We start from the raw sequence: 25,380 nt of genomic DNA on the forward strand, positions 1-25,380 counted from the left end.
CCGATTATTTGAGCCAGCTTGTTCTTAGACCGGTCCCTAGAGCCTCTTCCCCCCTCCTCTGCAGCGGTCTAAGAATCCTTGTGTCATCACTTTCTATACAAGTGTATAGACATGCGGATGCTGAGGAACATTCCATCTATTCAGCAGAGGAGACACACTTCAATGATCAAACAAGCAAGGAGTCGGCTTGGCAGTTTGGGTGAGTATAGCTTTTTTGAGCACCTAGACAAAATAAGCAGTTCACCCTTGCAGTAGGGAGAGGGGTAGCACCACTGCAAGGGTTAATAAATATTTTTTTTTCTTGTTTAACCTCTTGCCGTCCGCCCGTAGTAAAAAAACGGACGGACGGCACTGCAGCATCTGCGGGTTGCCGTCTCCAGACGGCAATTTTTATTTTGCATTGGCAAAAATGACATTGTCCACCTACTTGTTTTAGAACCTACAGAGGTCAATAGTGTTTGAAGCTATGTCTGGTTTTAGCAGATTTTCTTTCCTGTGAACCCAACCTTGCCCGGGTTTCTCATCCCTGCCTATAATGCATTTAAGTGGCAAAAATAATCTGCAGGCTTCTATGTATCTCCACAAATTCTGTGCTTAAGACTTATAACCCTTCACAGGAGGAAAACTTTCTTTATACAGTAAGAATAAGAAAGTAAGCTAAACAAATGAAACATTTTAGTATCAATCCTACTGCAGGTATGACTGATCTCACGTGCATTGTTGAGCTAATGAATGAAGTTAGAAAAAACATACCTCTTTCCAAATTTGATTTTATTCCTTTCCCTTAGGGTTACAAACTGCCATCTTACAAAGGAGTCATAATAAGGGTTTACATCGGTGGTGATAAATGAACGACGCCAATCCACCTAAAAAAATGACAAGTCATATCTCAGATGCAATTGCTGCTCTCAAGAAACTAAAACCACAGGCGATTATTATCATGCTGTTAATAAAATATAGGTTTATAATCTGTCAAGCAATATAAACATTCATTTATATACAAGTTTAAGCTGAGGTAAAGATTTAACAGATTACAGTCAGCTTATTACTGTATAATTTAAGCATATTAAACCAATTAAGCAAGCTTACTTTTGCACATGAAAAACAGTAGGATAATATATTTATGAATGATATCAACAGCAGTATATTAATTTACTCCTGTGAGGTAGAAATGTGTGTGGTCACAGGGGTGAATTAATTTTCCTTTTAGATTACTTAAAAGGGGTGAATGGCAGTCAGAAGCGCATAAATGATCCAACCACAATCAAGCATCAACATTGCCAGGTGGATCCACAAACAAGAATATTCTGATGGACTGAATGTTCTTGTGAGCGGAGAGGGGAGAAGAACCACAACAGGCACATGATGCTGGCTTGGGAGGGGGACAACACCAAATTGGAAGAGGCTTCCTAATCTGCCCAGTCAATATCTCTCCCTATGACGACTGACCAGTCATCTTATGTTTTACCCTTACATGGATATAGGAATTCTTACCTTTATCCCCATACTTTTCAGATCTTTTATTGCTTGAGGAGGGAAATAGTCGAGCCAATGTTCAGCTTCAGAAAACTTTACAATCTCTTCATCTGTGAGTCCTAAGGATTTCATAATTCCCCACTGATATTTTGCTCCTCCAGACTTTGCAGCTGCCTTACTCTGTCAAACATTAACATAAAAACATTACAAAAAAATAAATTTAAAAGCTGATTTTCAAGAAAAAAAAAATTATATATATATATATATTGCAATATAAATGGGTAAGCCGTATTAGTCCAGTAGACAAGATGTCAAAAAAGACAAAAACGCAGTATTGCAGTGTGCAATGATACCTTTCTTATTGGACTAACAAAATATATACAAGACAAGCTTTCGAGAGTGAACTAGATGAACCTGAGAGTGATGTCCTGTAGTATTACAAGCAGAATTGTCAAAAGCAGAAAAGGTTCTAGGTCTCAAATTACCTAACCCTATTAGGAAAACCATCAAGGAATGTCTTACCCAGAGTGACTGCCATAGCAGACATTCCTCTCACCAAGGCGAGGACTATGAGAAAAAAACCGTGAGGATAATGTAGGTTAGAAGAACCTCCAAGGGGGTGCAACAAATCCTGAACCCACCTAGAAAACCAAGGTTCAATCTCACAAAGTCAGCATAACAAAATAGAATAAGGTACATGGTAATTTTCCCATACAAGGGTAGGCAGGGGCTGGAAGGTGGAATTTCTCACTACAAGACAATAAGAAGGAGTGCAAGCTAATAGAGCTGAAGATCAAAAAACACACACACACACATCAATGAGGAGGAGGCACCCCAGAGGCAAAGCCCTAAAGGGAAAAACTTGCTGAAAAATCCTGCTAAACCTGGGGCCTCATAGAGCCACTGGGATAAAGATGCTCCTGAACCCCCAGTTTCAACAATGCAAACAACTGTGGTCTGTGTAGAAAGGAGACAATTTGCTTGAGTTAAACTAAAACAAGAGAGATCAGCAGAAAGGCTTACCTTTCAATTCTATGGAGCAAACAAGGAGGTAAGACATGGACCCGGATGTGCAGATATTTTGGAGTCATTGGAATATTTCCTGCTACTGCATCACAAAACTAGTCTGAACAGCATGCAGTCCACCCTGGAAATCATAGAGCCTCCCTCTGACATCCACCACCTGTAAGGCAGGTTCAAAAAACACACCTAGGTGGATATGCTGTTCACTCACATCCAGTTGAAAAAACTGGCCTTCCAAAGAATGCATTTAAAAAGAGCAGACCAGTCAGGGCTGGAATACAAGGTTGCACTCAAGTCAATATCACAACTACCTGTTAGTGAAAGACCTCTTCTTCCACGGTGAAAGTAGAGGCATGCCAGCACCATGACATTGTCTAATGGTATCTGTATTAATTGGCCTGTTCAGGGAATGATCCTGATGACACTGATGACAGAACCTTCCAGAAGTTTGATCAAATCAGGCAAGGAACTGCCTGGGGGAAGATAATTTTATCTGTCTAGAAACTTGACACACAACAGCAGGGGAAGAGACTGAAGTAGTTTGAGAAGAGATGAGTAATGGGGCTTTCTTGAAGAGAATGAACCAATGACAAACGAATCTCCTGCAAGAGCTAATGTAAGGGTAACTCCCTATCAAGGTAATGGGATATGCTACTTGCAAGCATGAAAGGTTTCCAGCGCCACTTTCTGTGGATACAGGATCCAGCTAAGGGTTGTAGAAGTTTGGACCATCAAAATTATGTTGCCAACTAGGGCCCATAGCGGCTGTGCTCTCCACAGGAGACTGTCTGAGTGATCCACAATGTGGGGGCTATGAGAAGGGACTAAAGCAAACACTGAGGCCAGGACAGAAAACACAAGGTGCAGGGGGAGACAAGAGCTTAAGAGCCCCGTAAGGACAGTTATCAGTCAGTGCACGTCCTAAAGATCTCTGGAAAGAGACAAGGATGGCATATCTGCTGGATAACATGCAAAACAGTTACTGTCCCGTGAGAGAGACTTAAGGATGAGGGGGAAACATTTCCTAAGTCAAAGCTGGTACAAAAGTTAGAACAAGGATCTACAGTGCCAGGTGACCCAAAGGGGACGGGTTAGGCCTGCTACTCTTTGCAGTTGCACCAATTAGAAGGTGAGAGCTGAAAAAAAACACTGTTGGCAAGGGCTCAGTCTGTAATCCTTGTGCACTCTTCATGTTAATGAATGTTTTCTTGAGGGTTTAGCGGGCTTCTTACTCCCGATCTTGCGGGTGGCCGTAGAACCAGGTCTGGAGGGCTAGGTGTGTATACCCCAGAAGCAGGGTAATGAAAGTAAAGGGACTTAGCGAACCTTTCTCTAGGCTTCTTAAACTGAGGATGTGGACATCCTCTAGGGCAAGGGTGCCCATTATGTAGATCGTGATCTACCAGTAGCTCTCAAAGCTGATGCTGATAGATCACGAAGGGTGTGAATGGTGGCCCCCTTATTCCATTTTGGTATATTTATTTAGCTGTGCACACATGATTACCTATTAGCCTGAGTCTGCTGAGCCAAGCTCCCTGACACCTTTCTGGTGGATACTGGTGGTTGAAGTGCTATTACATCAAAGAATATTAGTTTACACAGCCTGTTGCACTGCACTGTTTGCAAAACACAGCAAGATGAGCCAGGGGAGAGAGCGGGGAGAGACGGACAGGAGAGAGAGAGAGGAGAGACGGCCAGGGGAGAGAGAGCAAAGAGAGACAGCCAGGAAAGACAGAGCAAGGAGAGACAGCAAGGGGAGAGAACAAGGAGAGACTGCCAGGGGAGAGAACAATGAGAGACTGCCAGGGGAGAGAACAATGAGAGACTGCAAGGGGAGAGAACAATGAGAGACTGCCAGGAAAGAGAACAAGGAGAGACTGCCAGGAAAGAGAGAGAGGACAGACCTGGGAGAGAGCAAGGAGAGACAGCCAAGAGAGCGAAGAGAGAGAGCAAGGAGAGACAGCCAGGAGAGAGAGCGAGGAAAGACAGCTAGGAGAGAGAGAGAGGAGAGACAGCCAAGGGGATGAACAAGGAGAGACAGCCAGGAGAGAGAGCAAGGAGAGACAGCCAGGAGAGAGAGCAAGGAGAGACAGCCAGGAGAGCAAGGAGAGACAGCCAGGAGAGCAAGGAGAGACAGCCAGGAGAGCAAGGAGAGAGGTTTTTTTTTTCATTGGTAGATCTCATGTAGCTTGTCATTTGAAAAGTAGATCTTAACACGAAAATTGTGGGCACCCCTGCTCTAGGGTGTGTCTTGGACCGATAAGGATGCTTGGAATCTCCAAAGAAGAATACTTTGAAGAAAAATAGAAATGGAAAAGTCTTTGCAACTTAGGGAATACAGAAGGCCGTGATTCCACAAAAATAGTATTTTTAGGGAGAGACTGATATGACCCAGAATCACGGATTATCAACTGATGGCCCAGCTGCCTCTATAGCTGCGAACAGATCAGCAATAGACTCTGCAGGGGAAGGCACAGAGCATGCTCTGTAGTCAGAACTAGTGATGGGCTCGGGCGTGTTCGCAGCTCCACGTGCCCGCCAGGAAGCTGACAGCGCCAATCACAGGCACTGAGACATTATCCCGGTCCGATGATGTCTCAGTGCCTGTGATTGGTGCTGCGGCGATATCAGCTTCCTGTCTGGCTCGGCACGTGGAGCTGCGAACACGCCCGAGCCCATCACTAGTCAGAACCAGTGAGCAACTGAATATGGCCGCAAAGTCTGGTGTGACTGCAGTCGATGGCAAATATGATGAAGTAGCACATGGTGCTGATCAACCTACTCAGACAGTAATTCTTCAGAGACATGGCAAGCGTTGAGGCAATGCCAACAGCTCTGGACCTAGAAAGTACTCTGCGGCTAACTCACAATGCCCAGTCCAGTGGGGGCTAGGTATGGCCCTCCACAGGCCAAGCTGAAGATAGGCTGCTCTGGATAGCTGCAATCATAGAGACCAGCTCTAGCAGCGCTGTAGATAAGTATCTTGAATGAAGAAGAAAAAAAAAATGCTAGCAAAACATAATTACACTTTTCCCAGCAGAGTTGAAAAAAAATAGGATTTTGTACTCACCGTAAAATCCTTTTCTCTCCGTTCATTGAAGGACACAGGCAACAGATCGTAGATCCTGAATGGTAGGGTAATATCGCCACCTGCAGGAGAGCATGCTGACTGTAGAAGGGGGTTATCCTGGAGTGGTCTACAATTATTTTGTTTGCCAGTGTCCAATCCTCCTGTAGGTGACAGTATAACCAGAGAGTAATGACTTCCTGTGTCCTTCAACGGACAAGAGAGAAGAGTGCTGCCATTCAATATCTTTAGCAGAAGATTTGATTAACTTTTAGGTAATTAATAATTCTAGTTAAACACAAATTAACTGATTGCATTGTTTTTTTCACAACTGAATTCAAAATGATGCAGACCTTTACAGCACAATATTTAAAGAGTCTTTTCACACAGAAAAAAAAAAAAAGAGGCATAATTTGGAAAGCACTTACGAATTGGTTATGAGTAGTGATGCACCGATACCAGTTTTTCGGTATTGAGTACCGATATTTATCTTTGATATTCGCGTACACAGAGTATCGATACTGGTACTTCCCTAGCATGGAGCCGGCTTACTGGGCAATCAGGAAGACGGGTGGCGTGTCATTACTACCTGCCTGGTTTCTTGTTTGCTCGGGAAGCCGCCTCCATGCTGTTTGGCCGGATCGATGCTGATTAGCAGGGAAGCCAGCTTCCCAGCCAATCAGCATCAAGTCGGCCAAACAGCATGGGGCAAACTTTCAGGCCAATCAGGAAGCTGGGCGGCAAGCCATTACATGCAGCATGGCTTCCTGATTGGCCCGGGAAGCCAGCTCCATGTTCCCTCGGGGCACTGGCGGTCAGAGTGAATCTCCCTCTCACCAAAATTTCCGGTATCGGGTGTAAGTATGGGAGCATTTGGGTGAATAAGAGTATGAGCCCAAATACTCGGTATCGGTACTGATACCGATACTAGTATCGGTACCGGTGCATCCCTTGTTATGACGTATTAAAAATCAAGGAGAAAAATGAAGGCTTCCTACTATGATCTTAGGCTGCAAGTGGACTTTGCTTCACTGGATGGCTAGCTGAACTCTTATAATACCGAACACTATTGTTGGGACACTCCGGGCTGGATTAACAGCACCATGGTCCTGGTGCTGTCGGTTGGTTGGACGCGAGACCCCAGCGAGCAGCTGCCTATTATGCCTATTTAGAAAGCAGACGGTGCCTCTGCCTGATCGTGTTCAGCCGGCCAGCTCAGGCATTGTGAGGCGATCCAGGCCTATTTTCAGTGGCGGGCCTGGAGCAGGAGCTCCAATAGCCACAATGTTAATCCAGCCCGGGGGACACTGCATGGGTATAAGAATTTGTTTCCTGAAACCAGCCTTCTTTTAAGAACCCATGACACATTCTGGTCAGTCTGTTAGAACAGGCATGGAGCTCCCCACATACCTTTTTTCCCTTAGATTTGTCTTTAATAACCAGTTCATCCTCTTTCTTTGCTGGTGTCTCTTCATCCTCCTCCTCTTCTTCAGGAAACTGAGGTGGGCAGCCATATAGCTCCATTTCCCTTTTCAGTTTATCTGCACATGCCTGAGAAGATTAATTTAGTAGATGTTGGTAAAACGGTGTACACATTTGACCAACGATAAACCTGCATGGAAACTGTTCAGAACTTACTTTGATAGGCATGCCAGTGCAATGCAGACCAAATGGGAAAAGGCAAACCTTGCCCTTCAGTCTCTGAAAGCCTACAGAAAACTAAACAGAAATGAATTAATTTTCAAGGCAAGTTACATTTGCAAGACTGTAGATATACAGCAGAATTAAAATTTAAACATTAGTGAAGCATTCTCAAATCGTAAAAATGATCGTAAAGTTCCAAGAAAGATATACTGCATGAGAAAGATGTACATATGACATACTGCTGAAAATGCTGCATATACAGTATAGATCATTGTTTTCATCACATAAATGTGACAGCAGCACCCACTGAAGATTATTTTTCATTAAATTATCATTAAATTATCGACCCCATGTGACGGTCTGTGTGGGTATCCGTACTCATACGCTGACAGGTCCTGTCTGCCTCCGAGCCAGGACACCCGCACCCATACGGACCTGCACTTGGGGTGAACGTACGGTGGTGTACTGCCATAGTGAAGGACGGGGGCTGCGTACTAATCACACGCAACAACTGTCCTTCCCAGGAGCTGCCCGATACAGCTGTGCACGCAGCACAGAGCTGTACGTGCCGGCCTTTTCTCCTGTGAATAAGGTCTTATTGGAATGGAATCTGTTTGTCAGTTATCTCACTGTAACTTCATGTACATTTTGTTTTTATCCTCTAGAATACAATGCAATTCTAGCAGTCTACAATGAGCTGTTGTACACTTAACTGACCAAAAATACTAGAGTATTGATAAAAATTTAGCAGAGGGTTGATGGTTTTAGTGACCAAATATTGTTGATGTTTTATACAAAGGAAGAACCACCTGTTGAGCACTGCTTTAGTAGATATGGCTATCCAGCTCAAGCACCTTTATTGGGCGTTGGAGGGTTTTTATTATATAAACATATAGTCAAATATGACAAGGATCACAGGCTTGTATGTATGTATAAACGTTTGCATGGATCATAGGCTTGTATCTATGGATTAGAGGCATGTATGCACAGTATGTATGTACGTATGTATGTATGGATCATAGGCTTGTATCTATCTATGTATGTATGTATGTAAAGATCATAGGCTTGTATCTATGTATGAATGGATTATAAGCTTGTATCCATATATCTATGGGTCATAGGCTTGTATCTGTGTATGTATGAATGGATGGATCACGGGCTTGTATATATGTATGGATGGATCATAGGCTTGTATCTTTGTATATGTTCCATTAGGATTGGTGCAATTACTACACTTTCATCACCTTTTAAAGAAGAACTTTTATTAACCCTTGCAGTGGGGCACTGCAAGGGTTAACTGCTCATTTTATTCTAACTGCTCATTTTTTTCTAGGTTCTAAAAAAATGTAGAATATAGAATGTGATGATTTACAGGACCTTAGACTGCTGTAGAGGAGGGAGAGAGAAGCTGGAAGGACTGGTAAAAGCACAATCCAGCTCTGTGGATCAGATGTGTGTAACTTTTTTCTTTCAGAACCTAGGCAAAAATGAGAAGTTCATTCTTGCAGTGCAGGGGTAGCCCCACTGCAAGGGTTAATAAAAGTTTAAACCAAAGTTATTTTTTTAACTCCCAGAGTAGATGAAGAAACTTTTCCAAAGGGTGATGTCTGCCAATTACAAAAGAACTGCATCAACTATACAGATAGAACTGCAAATGGCCAACTTCTTTATTTACCTCACACTTAGAAAGGGAGAATGTGTGACCAAGGTGAAGACGTCCATTCATGTATGGGTAAGGGAAAGTCACAAGGTACTTGGTTTTCCTGAAATGGAAATGAAAGTTACTGCATTTTCATCCCAAAAATATAGATTTCACAGTTATATTGTGCAGCACTACACAAATAGATTACAAAATGTAATGTTTGTGTGGCCCAAAGCTTGGCAGAAATGCAGACACTGTTCTAATTACAGCCAATACAGAACAGGTAACTTCACGTGAGTCTTCTTCTGCATCAGATGTCAGAAAATTTCCTCTGTAGAGGAAGCCCAGTGAAAACTTTTTAGTGTAACATTTGCCTTTTTTAGTTTAAGAACTTTTTTAGTTTGTCAATTTTGTATTGCTAAAGCTGGCCATACACATCTAGTATTTTTTTCCACACTCAGCCCTGAGAAAGAGAAATGAGAGATAACCGCTCGAATCTCCCATCCATGCTAAACAGTGTGGCTAGGGGAATCTTGCCTGCTGGCTATCGTGTTCAAGTAGTCACGATAGCGTGTTTGCTTGAATACCAGAATGGTGACTGAAGCCCATTGGCTGCAGTTGCTGTCTGGCAGACAATTTTCCACCTGGCTCATTCAATTTGTCGCTCTAGGTCAGGCCGACAGGGCCATCCACAGCTCGAATTTTGGCTCATACAAAGAAATTGGCTGAAATTCAAAGCATGCAAGGCCATCTTTAGAGAGATTTTGTCACTTCCTGTCCACAGTATGTTTGTCATAAAAACAGGAAGTTAGGAGAGATTATCAAAAGGAGACACAGCAGTAAAAACCTGACTGAGGTTCCTCAATTGATCTAAAACAAAGAAAAATGTTTTGTATAGAGCTACACTTTATGGTTGTTCCTGCCGTTTATAAATAAGCTTTTTATACAATGTCATTTTATACAGTAGTAAACCATTAAAACACTCAGTAGATTTCATAATACAGAACGAAACACACATTTCAATACAGATAACAAGGTGAAGTCAATAAAGAGTGCTCTATTTAATAAGCTGGGCATGCTAATTCAACAGTAAAGACCAACCCGCTCGGATTCTGATAATCCGATACATTGACCTCGAACACTTTTTGGCTTTCCCATTTTAATTGGATTTCCTTTTCGATCTTCTTTAGGAAGTCAACTTTCGCAGTTCCCCTTCTTTCCTTTATGAAAACATAAAACATGTATTAGGTTTATAGTATCAGTTTAAAGGTCTCCTCTTAAATTTTGGCTTTGCTGTTGCTCATGAATAAGTAAACAGGGTAATTAGCATTTTTCTGTTGTTGCATGACCACTGATCATGGTCAGCACTGCTATATTAAAGCTCTGGGCCCTCGGCTGGAATACCACAAGGGACACCATCATAAAGTTGGAATATGTCTGCAGAACTTTATGAAAAACGTGAAACAGTGGTGTTGATATACTAAAGCAGTAGAGCATGTTTACACCGAGTAAGGAATTTTTCACTTAACTTAATAAAATGAGAAAATTCAGTTAGTAAAGAATACTTCATCATGCGCAACATAAAATGTAAAAAAAAAAAAAAACAGGACTTTTGTTAACACATGGTTGGAAGGCTGAAGTTAGCAAAGGTTCACCTCATTCACTAAACTAAGTGAGAACTGACTTTGCAAAGTGAACATGTTCTATTAATTTAGCAAATCAACTCCATTGCTTGACATAAGGTGGCACAGATTCATCCTTTAAATGGCTTACACATAACTGAAACAATTTATATTGTAGGGAACACATCACACAAGCGATTTGATAAGTGATTCTTGGCATCTACATAATTTCTATTAGTATTGCTTTTGTTATGAAGCACAGATAATATAAATCTGTAGCCAAGTCTCTCAGCAACTGACATTTTGCAGAATTTGAAGCCATCGACAAAATGGTCGGGCTACTCATATTATCTAATGCAGCTGCCAATGCCCAGGGCACACCAGCAATTAAAGTGTACTGTATCCAATCACAAAAAGATAACTCAGTAGCCTGATATAAATTGCCACTGAAAAGAAATCAGATTTGTAGCTTCTACAAAGTTGCTTGCCTGGCTCTTTCATTGTCCTGGCCCAGGTTAGAAAGTAAAAATCTACAATTGGCTGTCTTCTCTTTTGATCCATTTTTTATTATTATTTAACCTAAATGTGCCAAATCGGCATTAGACATTGTCCGAGCATGTGTGCTTCCTAAGAGCGTTCTCCCTGTCTTCTGGTATTTACAAGTGACTGGTAAATAGAGACGTGTAGAGTGGCACAAGGCATTCATACATATCAGAAAAGACAGACTGCTTTGGCAATTACATTTAAAATGCATGTGCACATATGTTACATGTGCTTTTATGCGCTTCTCATGAGCAGCGTATGTGTCTTACTCCCCTTTCATGTCATTTTCATACCCCTTTAAGATATAGAGTAAGCAAAAATAGCACACAGCATTATAAAACTCAAATATTTTCTAAAAGATCCTACTTACAGCAATGTAGATGTAGGGTTTTCCACTCAACTGACCACTTAGGACCCATTCACACTAGCCTGTTTGCTAAAATGATGTGTTTTAGTGACTGGGCTAGTTTGTTGTGGCAGCTCCGGAAATTTGTGTATTTTTATTTTACTTTATGTGGTGTGTACAATGCATACACTATATTCCGGTCCCTGCACAGCAGTGTGGTGTGCTGTACTGTGTGGAGACCTGCAGTGCCATCCAGTGCACTGCAAACAAATTCAGCATGTTTGCATTTTACCGCAATGCACCATCCACACATTGAGGTGTAAACAAGGCACATAGAAAGGGCACAATTGTATTCGGTGTGTCCTAGTGGTGACCTGTGTTAATCCAGTATGGAAAAACGCAGGTCGCCACTATATGTGTGAAGGGGCCCTCAATCCCTGGTTGTCAGCATGGTCACCAGAACTAGCACTCCCACTGGGAGATTCCCCATCTATTCATGTTCTGATTGTGACAATAAGGGGGTCAGAGTCTTAATAATTCTCTTGTGCCCCAGTCAGAGCACATGTAGGTCTTCATTTAGATTTTGACAGGTCTCTTCACATTCCATAGAAGAGATGCTAGATGGCTGTGATGTTTTGTTGCCCAGTCCGAGTGAAATTCCAAAATATCTTGCTAAGCCTTTTATGGCTGTTGTTAATTAAAGTCATGGCACCAAGCATTCATATATTGGGAATGGACAAGTTAAAATAACCAAGCAGGTCTGCTAGGTGGTGACCCCCACATTCTCTCTAAAGTCATAAAACCTGAGGTTGAAAATCAAGTTACATTTTATTAATTTGGAATTGGGCGGGGATAGGTAAACTAAAGGTTCATCCTCCGCCTGCTTTCCCACCCCAGCCCCGCCTTGGGGCCAGCTCCGGGACACCCTCCAAAAGGGGCTTATAAAATATTCTGTGTTGGCAACTAGAGGGGCTCTTCGTTTTTAAAAACATTGAGGAACTAGAAGACTTAACATCGCAGAAGAGTTGCCCTTTAATCTTTGGACATTATCTGCTGGAAGTCTGTTGTATATATATGTTGTCTCTTTTTAATAATATCTTTTTCTGTATATTTTCTGCACCGTTTCTTTTATTAAAGGACGATCTTAAAAATAGTTAAGTTTATCTCTACGCTCTAAATACGAACTTAAAGTATCCTTGCCTCTTTGAAGAGTGCTGCTGTATAGTGAACGTTTGAAGTGGTGGCAGTGAACGTTTGTGGGTAAAGGGTTAACTGCGGACTTAACCAACCCTGGTGACGATCGCTCTCAGTCTGCTGGCCTGGGATTGTGTCCTGTGAGCTGGGAAAACTCTGCGCAGGGTGAGGCTGAGAGTGGTATCGCCACGTCCTTGTGACGCTCACGCTCGGTTCAGACTTGTGTATGGTCACGTGGGATTGACGTACATCGGGTCTGGGCCGGGCGTACGTCACACTGATGACAACCCAAAATTTGGGATTTTATTTTACTTTTGGTAATAATGGTCACCAGGACAAATAGAAAGGAGGAATCTCTCTAATAAGGAGGCAGTGAGCAATAAAAACATGACAGGTGTTCTAATCCCTCTCCACTTTATCCAAAACTAAAGAAAAACATGTTTGGCTTCAGTAGTATTTCAAAGTGATATTAAACCTTTGATTTTTATGATTAGGAGGCCCACGCTTACATAAATTCACTGTTCTTCCTTAAAGTTTTTTTTATTTCTAGGTCCTCTAGCTAGTGTCCAAAGTGCTAGCTCCCTTGCCTGTTTGCAGGTGTCTCCTTCAGCTAAGCGGCTGCTGAGGAGACACCTGTGCATGCATATTGTCGGCTGTAACCAGCACCTAGCTGTTTGTGTCCACATAGCGCATGGCAAGCCACACCCTCGCTCCCTTCACGGCTCTACTCCTAAAAGCTTGACTGATGGAGTCCATCGCTCCTCTGCCCCGTTCCCCACAACTAGGAAGTTTGGGGTAAGGCGCAGATCTTCCTTGACCCAATGGAGGTGTCAAGCGACCACAGGTAAGTGTGGAGGGGACAAGGGAACATAGCAATATACTGGGCATTTTTTACATTAATGCAGAGAATGTATTAAGGTAAAAAAAGCTTAGCTTTTAGCAGTGTTTTAAGCATTTGTGTAGATGGCCATTTAAGATACCACCAGGACCCCACCGCACTGATGCTTTCTAAGCCAAGCCAAGATATCAAACATTGCAGAACTTCTGTTTGTTAGTTTCAGGGCCCATTCACACTAGCCCATCTGCTAAAACAAATTGGCTGGTGCATAGTGAAAGCTGTCACGGTTTACATTTTTTATTTTTTTAAACTTTATTAGTAGCGTACTATGTGTACACTCCATTCAGGTCCCTGCACAGCAGCATGGCGTCCTGCCATGCAGTGACATCCAATGCACTGTGGTGTGAACAGGGCACAACAAGGATTTTCTGTGTGTCCTAGTGGTGACTTGCGTTCATCTGCTGCGATAGAACTCAGGTCAATGCTACATGTGTGAACAACCCTAAAAAGCTGTGCTGAGTACAATCCAATGTGGTAGACACATCTCTGCAAAGTAATCTGAAGTGGAAAGCCACCAATATTTGCATGTTTTTAAGTCTGCAATGCCACACTAGAAAGTTGCATAGAGTTGGGAGCAAATATTCAGAGTACATTTTGCATTATATTACATCATGTATGTGAACAGTGCATGAATCTGCAGCACATAATACACAATATACATACATTTTCACCTTTTTAAACTCGGCTTGGTTGGTTTTGCCCTGATTTTTGCTGACACAATTACTTTTTATCACATATGCCACCACCAGAAAAAGTAACAGTCCCTTAGTGACCCTTAACCTTAAAGTAAGACCTAAACCAACCCCCTGAAGTTATACCGTAAAGTAGCAGAAGTTAGAGTTAAGCTAGAGACATAGCACTTGTTTACAATGCGCCAAATGATCAGTGACTTCTTTTGCTCAAAAAACAATTTCATGTAATAATGCTGGAGGTTCATGTTTCACTGTGACGTGGTAGTTTTAGCAATGGGACCTCTTTAACAGTTTGTTTCCCTTACTGCATCAAACAAATAAAAAAATGGAAGATCCATAGATAAATAAGAGTTGTATATCGACATGAGAATTAGTACTGAATTTTAACAAATTAATATCAAAACAATCAACTGAACAAGCATCCAGTATCTCAAACTGCCAGCACAAGGAAAACATAACAACTGTTATATTTATATATACTTCAGAACAGCCTTGGGCAAACTCCAGCCCTCTAGCTGTGGGGAAACTACAAATTCCATAATGCATCTATGTCTGGGAGTCATGTCTGTGGCTGAGAATCCTGCAATGCCACATGGGATTTGTAGTTCCACTACAGCTGGAGGGCTGGAGTTTGGCCATCCTTGATTTAGAAGAAGAAAGTGACATCAATTTCACAGAAGAGATTTTGAACATCTCCAATACTTTCCAACAGTCCATATTTCAACTGTATAGGAAACCAGTTGAAAGCACAGTTCACATTTTGAAACAAAAAAATAAATGCACCCACACTGGTGAAAGAAAAAAAAAATGTGCATTTATTATTTTTTTGCATTCAGTCCTTGGAGGGTGCAATGCACAGGCTGCTGCAGACTGTTATTCCAGGTCCATATGGAGCTTTTGCTATGGAGTTGGAGGAAGTTTAAATGAACTATAAATGTGGTGACATCACCCTACTTGTGCTTCATTAAAAACTACAAATCCCTCTGCTGCAGTGACTAATGGAACTTGTAGTTGTTTCATTCACAGATCCTGTGAGAGGATTTATGGACATGTAACCATGTTACATCCTAAATATGGTTGTAACATGAAATATGGACAGAGAAGTGATCTATTCTTTTATATTGTATCTATAGTTAAAACTCTTAACTTTTGGATAGGAGTGTTGAGGAGTTAGAACCAAAATCAGGCATCCCACTTAATATTTGAGAGGCTTATTTCGATGGAGATATGGAGAATTTGGAGGCCAAGTCAACACCTTGAACTTGTTGTTGTGTTCTTCAAACCAATCTTGAACAATTTTTGCAGTGTTGCAGGGCGCATTGTCCTGCTGAAAGAGGTCACTGCCATCCGGGAATACCATTTCCATGAAGGTGTGTACTTTGTCAGCAACAATCTTTAGGTAGGTGTTATGTGTAAAAGTAACATCCACATGAATGGCAGGACACAAGGTTTCCCAGTGCAACATTGCCCAACGTGTCACACTGCCTCAGCTGGCTTGCACTCTTCCCATAGTGCATCCTGGTGTCATCAACTGGTGATTAATCAGACCAGGCCACCTCCTTCCATTGCTCTGTGGTCCAATTCTGATGCTCATTATGCCAATTGCAGGTGCTTTTGGTGATGGACATATACACACACACACACACACACACACACACACAACAATGCACCGCTGATCTCTTTTAGTCTTTACTTCATATCTACAGAGTGCATATCGTTGCATTGGACTGACATCCAGATAACGGCAGTGGTGGACCATGTGAAGCCTGTAGTGTCCACCAGCAATGCACTTGACAGGGTGACAGGTAGAGATGAGCCTGGGCTTAGGCCCAAGCCCACTCAACACTGTGACGGTTACATACCCCTCTCCGGCCCAATCAGGGGCTTTACCCACCCCTTTGCGATTTATAGCTGTGTGGCGGAAGAATGTCTCTGCCACAACTGATTGGACCTTTGAATGGGTGTATGGCGGTGACGGTTTTGAGCAGGCACAGGTGAACTGGGTTTACACCAAGTCCAGGCTCATCACTAGTGACAACACATGAGAAAAGCTGTGAGGCAGTTGTCACCCTATAACAAAAGGTGCTAACATAGGGGTCTTAATGGTAGGATCAGTAGGTAATGTTCTGAAGAAGCTGCAGATTTGAAAGGACTTGAAATTACACTAGCATGTGAAATATCATAGATTATTTTGGTAACTGAATTTAGCTATATTGTAAGCCAAATGAAAGGATGCGGTGGAACAGCCGATTATGTATAACAGAGTAATATGTATGACAGCTTGAACAGAGAGTAGAGGTGCAGTCAGATCCTCCATAAGGAGAGTTGTACTACAGGGAACCAGATATTCATCGTCCTTGGTGAAGCCCATATGTGTACATACAGTCCCATGTAATGAATGGATCCCTATCCCCACCCTCCTCTAAATACAGACTGGATCACTGACCGTCATGATGACTTAACAAGCACAGAGCAGCAGCTGGTCTCCCTTCTCCGCTCACACGTTGCCCGGCTAGCTAGCGGAAAGCAGACTCCTTCCTGCACAGCATGCTGGTCGTTGTAGTTTTCATCTATAGTACAGTATTGGGGCACACGCAAAAATTATACTACAACTCCCGGCATGCCCGTGGACGGAGCTTGCATCAGTTGTATTGACAAGTAAAGACTGCGTTCTCGGGATGGCACAGGGATTTGACGTCATCACGGTCACGTGGCGGAGTATATCAACTATCATCTGGAAGAGCGTGCAGACTGCAGAGTATAATGATGGCATGGTAGTCTCATCAGTGGGGCTGAGTAATGAAATGTGGGGCTGACAGGAGCTGCTGCCCATAGCAACCCAAATCTTATACCAGTGTAAATAGGAAACTCACGTGACAGATGTGTGCACAGTTAAATTGTTATTCCAGTTCTTTCTTGGTCATAAATCGGCACGATTTAGCTTTGCTGTGCAATCTGGTGAATGGTGGTCCAATACAAACTTTAACTAGCTGTGTACCCTGAATAACAGTTGTATTATATTTAAAGCTAAACTCCTGACAAAAACTTATTTTAATATATTCCTTAACAGCCAATATTGAGATAATCCACTTTGTGTGTGCCAATGCCTTTGTAAACCCAGATAGTACCTTGTAAAAATAGTGGTGACATCATTGTGCTGCACATACCCTGTATTTAGACAATATCTGCTTATCCCAGAGTTCCGAATCAAAGTAAATAACTAGTCCATTAGTAAGTCTAGCACAATTTAACATATCTTGTGTACTTGAATATACTGATGGTTTGTGGAAAACCTTCTTGTATACATGCCATAAGGGCTTGTTTACACAAATTGCGGTGCGTTCCAGAGCGGTAGCTGCTGGAACGCACCAAAATCGCTCACAAAACTTCCCCCTGGGACGGGAGGGTGCATTGAATTCAATGTCACCACTTCCACGCCCCCCACCCCCCCTCACCTGCAGTGCGATTGGACGCGTCAAAACATTGCCTGCATTCGCAATGTTGTGCCACGCGTCTAAGCGTTTTAAGGCTCGTTTTCAGTTTTCCAATGAAAAGCAGTCTCAACTATAAAAACCAGCGAAAAAAGACAAAAACGCGCCGATTATTTCCATTGTAGTATATGGAGAAAAACGAGCAGATAAGCACCACAAAAAAAGCTTATGGACTATTTTAAACAACAGGTGTATTTGTATGCGCGATTCAGCGCGTTCGTGTGAACGGCCCCCATAGGAATACATGGGATTTTGATTTGCATGTGTTTCAGTGCGGAAAAAAATGTGTGACGAAGCTCTCTGGTGTAAGCCTCATTCATGTGGACGTTCAGCTCTGTGCAGAAACCTGCGCCCAGGAATGCCAGTTGGTGTATGCAGCGTTCTGTACAATGACAGGATGCAGCTGCATGCTGGTAAACACTGACCTGAGCGTGTACATCTGGACAGGTAGGGATGCACACCCCTGGACACAAACTGCCATCATCCAGGGGCATGCAGACATACAGGTTTGGGTTGGCGTTTGCCAGCATCACTCCCAGGCAGAGGTGCATGCTGTACTGCTCTGCACGTCTGAGAATGAGGCCTCAGACGTGGTTGCTTAAAGTTGTGTTTAGGTGTGTTCACATGCGCTTAGAGCTTCTAAATGCATCCTGGACGCACATAATTCAATTTTCTCTAAACGCAGGCAAACTGAATGCAGGTAAACACAAAGTTGGAATGATACCTTCAGCTACATGCATTTAGAAATATGCTGTAAAACAGCTTTAACACTGCCAGTGTGTATGAGGTGTTAGTGGCCAGTCACCAGGCCCGAAGCTGTTATGGAGTGAAGATCCTTAGCCCTATGTAAGTTCTAGCACTGAGCCTAAACAAGGATTTATATCCAAGGGCAGTGGTGGAGCGTGGGGATGGTAAGTATCAATATCAGAAGAGATAAACATTACCCTAGTCAAAGTGGCAAGTTTGCTTTAGGGCAGACCTGAGCATTTTACGGCCTATGGGCCGTATCTGGCTCTTGTTCTGCAGCTGTGCGGCACGCCATCCACTGCAAGTCACAGCCCAGCGCAGGTCCATGTTCGTACCGCATTTCTTTTCAGTACTTGGTTGCTAGGACTGCTGGCGTCCTAGCAAATAATAACATCAGAGGTCCTCCTCTGCAGTCATTGGTTACAAGGTGCTAGGACCGCTGGCCATTGTGGGCAGGAGGTGGATTTGAGGTGCCATTCAAATGAATGGCAATGCAACTGCCACACCGACGTACAGTCAGTACGGTACCATGTGTTCATCTGTTCGACCCTGCACACCCACCCATTTCCTATATGGGCCCCCAAGAAAATGAATTGCCTACCCCTGCATTAAGGCATCTGTTTATGTATAACCCAGTTTTCAAATCTGTTCTTGTAAACTCCCGAATAAGAAAAAATAAGATTTATTTTACTTTTGAGCTGGAGCCTTTGGATGTAACATCTGTAAAAAAATAAGTCAAGGCAACTGAACTTGCTGTATTTTTCTTGAAGACTTTTCACTGGCCATCCAACCAGCTTTCTCAATTCAGAATGACTTGTAAAAAAAATTATCTGGGAATAAATATGGTGAATGTTGCTCCAATCCCCATAATATGTTAGTCAAAACCATGTGTCGATTGATTTTGCATAATTGGAGCTAGGAGGTGTTATTTACCTGCCCAGAGAGAGGGGTTAAAACAGCATTGTATGTGTTAGACGATATTCAAGCTTGAGTAAAAAGTTTTGAATCACTACATGAACAAGGACACCGCACCGATATTCAAGCTTGGCTTCTCCATTTTTACATAAATGGCCTCTTTCACACCTCTTTTGAACCAGTCCTCCTCCCTCTATAGGATACTTACTTGACTGTCTTCAAAGGAGTGACCTTTTTCCTTTAGATGTAGGTATACTGCTGAATCCTGACCAGAGGGTTTGGCTCCTCTATGCTATGAAATGTCTTCAAGAAAAATACAGCAAGTCCAGTTGCCTTGTCTTATTTTTTACAGATATAACATGACCTGGATGAATGAGAACCTTCACAGACATATTGCGACATATGTATTCACTGATGTCCATACAGTGTTTCCCCGAAAGTAACACCTAGCGCTATCTTCAGGGATTTCTGTAATATAAGACCAACCCCGAAAATAAGACCTAGTTCGGAGTAGGTCTTATATTACAGAAATCCCTGAAGATAGCGCTAGGTCTTGTTTTTGGTAGCTACACATATAACTGAATTTTAAATGTAAAGACTGGCCGCAGCTCCCGCCCCGCCCACACGTCAGCCGGCCGCAGCTCCCGTCCCGCCCACACGCTCGATGGAAGCGGCATATCAACCCGCCAATTTCGACACCGGGACTGGCAACAGCACGCCGCCTTCCAGGACCTCGTCCAGTCCTGTGATTACTCCTCCCCCGAAAATAAGACCTAGTGTCTTTCTTCCTGCAAAAAAATAAGACAGTCTTATTTTTGGGGAAACACGGGTAGATCCTGTAGCACTCCTTACCGGAAATCCCAAGATATTGATGGGTGCTTGAAGTGACCGCGGATGGCGCCGCACGTGGAACAACTTTTAATACGGATGTCACCGGCACAACGAGACTCTCAAGTCAGTGCAAATCCATTTATTAATAGATGTCACTCAGAATATCAAGTGCTTTTGGGGCCACACAGGGTCCCCTTCATCAGGCTCATGAATGAGAACCTTCACAGACATATGTATCCACTGATTCTCATGTTCATGTTCGATGTCAGTAAGGAGTAATTTTTCTCACTCTCTTCCAATGTAAGCAACATTCTTCCTATTTTCCCCCTAACTATGGGGGTACTACACTGCACACCACTGTAATGAGCATTTGTCTCAAAGACCATCAGTTTCTTTCCACTAACCACCGGTTTAAAGGGTTCCTTTAGCTGACCACGATTGTGGTGTGAATGATGTATCATGGGTCATAGCTAGAATTCTTTTTAACAGAAGTTCCCTGAGACCTAAACACTATTTCAAGGGTTCATCTGGTGTACAAAGGTTGTGAAAGGCTGCCGAGGAACATAGGAATTTCTGATGGCATAATGCACTACAATCGTGTTTGCATAGGTGTTCTCTATGTAAATGGTTTATAAATCACCCTCTGAATGTTACACTTGTTTTCAGCAATTCTAAATACTAATACTATCTGCACCATGTTATTACATACTGTATACTGCTCTCCTAGAGCAGGGGTAGCCAAACTCCGGCCCTCCAGCTGTGGTGAAACTACAAATCCCATGATGCATCTCTCCGGGAGTCATGTCTGTGGCTGAGAATCTTGCAATGCCTCATGGGATTTGTAGTTCCACCACAGCTGGAGGGCCGGAGTTTGGCTACCCGTGTCCTAGAGTCTCTTCTCCCTGCTCTTCAAATTAGAATACCACCTATTCACCAAAGGAGTTATACTTGCTCTGCATACAGTATACTGCTCTCACAGAGTGCTGTTCACTGATACAGATGATATTACAAGGCTCTCACAGTCCTGCTCCCAGCACCATACTCCTAATATTACACTGTTTTCATAGTCCTGGTCATTGCACCATACTCCTGATTTTACATTGAGCTCACAGTCCTGATCCATGTACCATACTTCTGACATAACACTGCTCTCCCAGTCCTGGTCCATGTACCGTACTTCTGATATTACACTGATCTCACATTCCCATCCAATCTATGCATCATACTCCTAATATCACACTGATCTCACAGTCCTGATCCATGCACCATAGTCCTGATAATACACTGTTTGCACAGTCCTGCTCCCAGCACCATACTCCTAATATTACACTGTTTTCACAGTCCTAGTCCTTGCACCATACTCCTGATATTACACAGCTCTCACAGTCCTGATCCATGTACCATACTCCTAATATTACACTGATCCCCCAGTCCTGGTCCTTGCACCATACTCCTGATATTACACTGCTCTCACAGTCCTGATCCATGTACCATACTCCTGATATTACACTGATCTCCCAGTCCTGATCCATGTACCATACTCCTGATATTACACTGCTCTCACAGTCCTGATCCATGTACCATACTCCTGATATTACACTGCTCTCACAGTCCTGGTCCTTGCACCATACTCCTGATATTACACTGATCTCCCAGTCCTGATCCATGTACCATACTCCTGATATTACACTGATCTCCCAGTCCTGGTCCTTGCACCATACTCCTGATATTACACTGCTCTCACAGTCCTGGTCCTTGCACCATACTCCTGATATTACACTGCTCTCACAGTCCTGATCCATGTACCATACTCCTGATATTACACTGATCTCCCAGTCCTGATCCATGTACCATACTCCTGATATTACACTGATCTCCCAGTCCTGGTCCTTGCACCATACTCCTGATATTACACTGCTCTCCCAGTCCTGATCCATGTACCATACTCCTGATATTACACTGCTCTCACAGTCCTGGTCCTTGCACCATACTCCTGATATTACACTGCTCTCACAGTCCTGATCCATGTACCATACTCCTGATATTACACTGATCTCCCAGTCCTGATCCATGTACCATACTCCTGATATTACACTGATCTCCCAGTCCTGGTCCTTGCACCATACTCCTGATATTACACTGCTCTCACAGTCCTGGTCCTTGCACCATACTCCTGATATTACACTGCTCTCACAGTCCTGGTCCTTGCACCATACTCCTGATATTACACTGCTCTCACAGTCCTGATCCATGTACCATACTCCTGATATTACACTGATCTCCCAGTCCTGATCCATGTACCATACTCCTGATATTACACTGCTCTCACAGTCCTGGTCCTTGCACCATACTCCTGATATTACACTGCTCTCCCAGTCCTGATCCATGTACCATACTCCGGATAATACACAGCTCTCATAGTACTGATCCATGCACCATACTCCGGATAATACACAGCTCTCACAGTCCTGATCCATGTACCATACTCCTGATATTACACTGCTCTCACAGTACTGATTCATGCACCATACTCCGGATAATACATCGTTTACACAGTCCTGATCCATGTACCGGTACTATACTAATAATAGTACACTATTTTCTGCACACACCGTACTGAGTTGACTACACATCATACTACAAACACCATGCGGCAACATAAGTACTCTACATCACCACTCCTCCCACCAGCCACCGTACCGACTAGTCCCGCCCCATCATGTCCCTATTGGTCGCTGGACGTCTCTTTCAGGCGCGTGATTGGCCAAACTAAACTGTCTATCTTCCGGTCTCATCGTAGGCCCTACTGCTAGGCTAAGTTGTACGGGGCCCGTATACTAGAGCAGAGCCGGGTCACTGATTTGGCTTCGGGCCTTGCTAAGTGCTGTTGAGGAGGAGCAGCCTGGTCTTCCTAGCGGAGTGCTGGGAGTAGGTAGCCGGAAAAGGACACAGCGGCCGGGGACGGGAGGATGAGCGTTGGTATCGCGTTGCTGGCACGATAGCGGTTCCCACACGCCCCCCAGGCCTGGTTCATTCGTCGTCATGCTGATAGAGAATGTGGAGGCCTTCAAGACGTGGCTGTCCAAGTTACTGGAGCCCATGTGAGTAGTAGAATTGGGGAGAGATACCGCCATAGAACATGGGGGCAACAAGTTCGGGGAGGGGGGTTATATTGTAAGGGGGCTCAGATATAGGTGACAGGTGAGTGGCAGCACCAGCACGCTGAGCCTTCACTGATCACTCTTATGTGCACACCTAGATAGGAGTATACTTCACGAGACTCCTGACCATTGTGTGTACACCTAGATATGAGTATACTTCACCCACACATCCTACACTACTGACCCTTGTGTGTACACCTATATACGAGTATACTTCACCCACACATCCTACACTACTGACGTGTGTGTGTGTGTATATATCTATATATAAGACTATAGCTCTCCTATACTGCTGACCCCTGTGTGTACACCTAGATGTAAGGGAATACTTCACCCACACATCCAACACTACTGACCCCTGTGTGTTCACCTAGATACGAGTGTACTTTACCCACACATCCTACACTACTGACCCCTGTGTATTCACCTAGATACGAGTGTACTTTACCCACACATCCTATACTGCTTACCGCTCTGAGTACACCTAGATACAAGTGTACTTTACCCACACATCCTACACTGCTGACCCCTGTGTGTACACCTAGATATAAGGGAATACTTCACCCACACATCCTACACTACTGACCTCTGTGTGTTCACCTACAGGTGAAACTCGAATAATTAGAATATCGTGCAAAAGATCATTTATTACGAGTTTCACCTGTAGATACGAGTGTACTTCACCCACACATCCTATTCTGCAGACCCTTGTGTGTACATCTAGATATAAGGGAATACTTCACATACACATCCTACACTGCTGACCATTGTGTGTACATCCAGATATAAGAGAATACTTCACCTACACTACTGACCCTTGTGTGTACTCCTAATAATGAGTGAATTTCTCACACACTTCATACACTGCTGGCCCCGGTGTGTACACCTAGATATGAGTGTACTTCACCCACACATCCTATACTGCTTTGCAGCACAGTGGATGCCACCACTGCTCAACGCATCACGCTGTGCGGGGCCCGAATGGAGTGTACACTTTGTACACTACCCAAATGTAAGTAATGATAGCTCGGATGCACACATCCGGAGCTTACATAACACACTAGCCCATCTGCTAAAATGCAGCAATTTAGTGGATAGGCTATTGTGTACAGGCCCTCAGTAATTGGTAAAGTCCAACTGAGCTATATGTATATCAGACGAATACATTCTGGGTGCATCAAAATGTGTTCATTGACTTATGTACACGGCCATAGAAAAAAAAAAATGCATTATCAGTACAAGGGGTTGTTTGTTTTGTTTTTCTTATTGGGTCTAAACACTGGTATATTTTGTTCTATAGATCCTTGCACACAGAATGTAAACATCAGTAAACATGCTCTGTGTTTAGATCCTTGAAGGAGAATCATCTGGGTCTGAGGTCCTGCTTATGGACCATATTTTACACTGTGCACATGTGAACAATTGTGCTAATGTTTGTTTATATGTGTACAGCACAAATGCACTCGATTAGAGCTGCCTGTGTCCTTTTATTGCTAGGGTGCAGGCGGCCAAAGCTGCCCCGAGTCCTTGCTTGCTAGGGTGCAGGTGACCAAAGCTGCCCCGAGTCCTTGCTTGCTAGGGTGCAGGCGGCCGATGCTGCCTCGAGTCCTTGCTCGCTAGGGTGCAGGCGGCCGATGCTGCCTCGAGTCCTTGCTTGCTAGCTAAAGCTCTGACTCAGTAGGGGGCTTGTCAGACCTCTGCAGGGAGACCACTGCTTGCACACACAGAAAGGGCCCTACAGCAGCTGTTAGAAGGGACAGGCTTTTCTATTCAGGATATGGCAGGTTTAAAAAGAGAATGAACTGTACAGACATTGAATTCCTTTTTTTCTTTCAATACAACTGGAATTCATTTAGATGAATTAAACTTAAATTAAAATTGAGTGTTAAGTAAGCAACAAAGAAAGCCTAACGGTAAACTTCCTTTAAAGGGTTAAATAACATGTATCAGTGGAATCCCTTGTGTTCCATGGTCTCCAGCACGTTACAATACAGCGCAGTGTTTTACATAGAAGCTTCTTTTGAATGACATTCCTGTTGCCATGCATAGCCTCTCCGAAGCCTGTCAGAAAAGCTCGTAGGTAGGCGT

The 25,380-nt window shown here is 43.4% G+C and overlaps 2 protein-coding genes across 2 annotated transcripts in view; one reads left to right on the forward strand and one right to left on the reverse strand.

The window, feature by feature from the left end:
* The window catches only part of LARS (leucyl-tRNA synthetase), a 59,426-nt gene extending 42,725 nt beyond the window's left edge, over positions 1 to 16,701 (reverse strand). The window contains exons 1-7 of the mRNA XM_018561660.1: positions 16,594 to 16,701; positions 9,954 to 10,072; positions 8,886 to 8,973; positions 7,205 to 7,285; positions 6,977 to 7,117; positions 1,495 to 1,656; positions 754 to 866 (exon numbers count right to left, since the gene is read on the reverse strand). Of these exons, the coding sequence (XP_018417162.1) occupies positions 754 to 866; positions 1,495 to 1,656; positions 6,977 to 7,117; positions 7,205 to 7,285; positions 8,886 to 8,973; positions 9,954 to 10,072; positions 16,594 to 16,599 (710 nt within the window). The 5' untranslated portion in view covers positions 16,600 to 16,701. The remainder of the gene's footprint in view (positions 1 to 753; positions 867 to 1,494; positions 1,657 to 6,976; positions 7,118 to 7,204; positions 7,286 to 8,885; positions 8,974 to 9,953; positions 10,073 to 16,593) is intronic.
* Positions 16,702 to 19,564: 2,863 nt separating this feature from the next.
* The window catches only part of RBM27 (RNA binding motif protein 27), a 66,700-nt gene continuing 60,884 nt past the window's right edge, over positions 19,565 to 25,380 (forward strand). The window contains exons 1-3 of the mRNA XM_018561654.1: positions 19,565 to 19,576; positions 21,111 to 21,116; positions 23,077 to 23,232. Coding sequence (XP_018417156.1) covers positions 23,174 to 23,232 — 59 coding nt within the window. The 5' untranslated portion in view covers positions 19,565 to 19,576; positions 21,111 to 21,116; positions 23,077 to 23,173. The remainder of the gene's footprint in view (positions 19,577 to 21,110; positions 21,117 to 23,076; positions 23,233 to 25,380) is intronic.

This window comes from Nanorana parkeri, unplaced genomic scaffold, assembly GCF_000935625.1.
Source record: "Nanorana parkeri isolate BGI_ZX_2015 unplaced genomic scaffold, ASM93562v1 scaffold536, whole genome shotgun sequence".
Lineage (NCBI taxonomy): Eukaryota > Metazoa > Chordata > Amphibia > Anura > Dicroglossidae > Nanorana > Nanorana parkeri.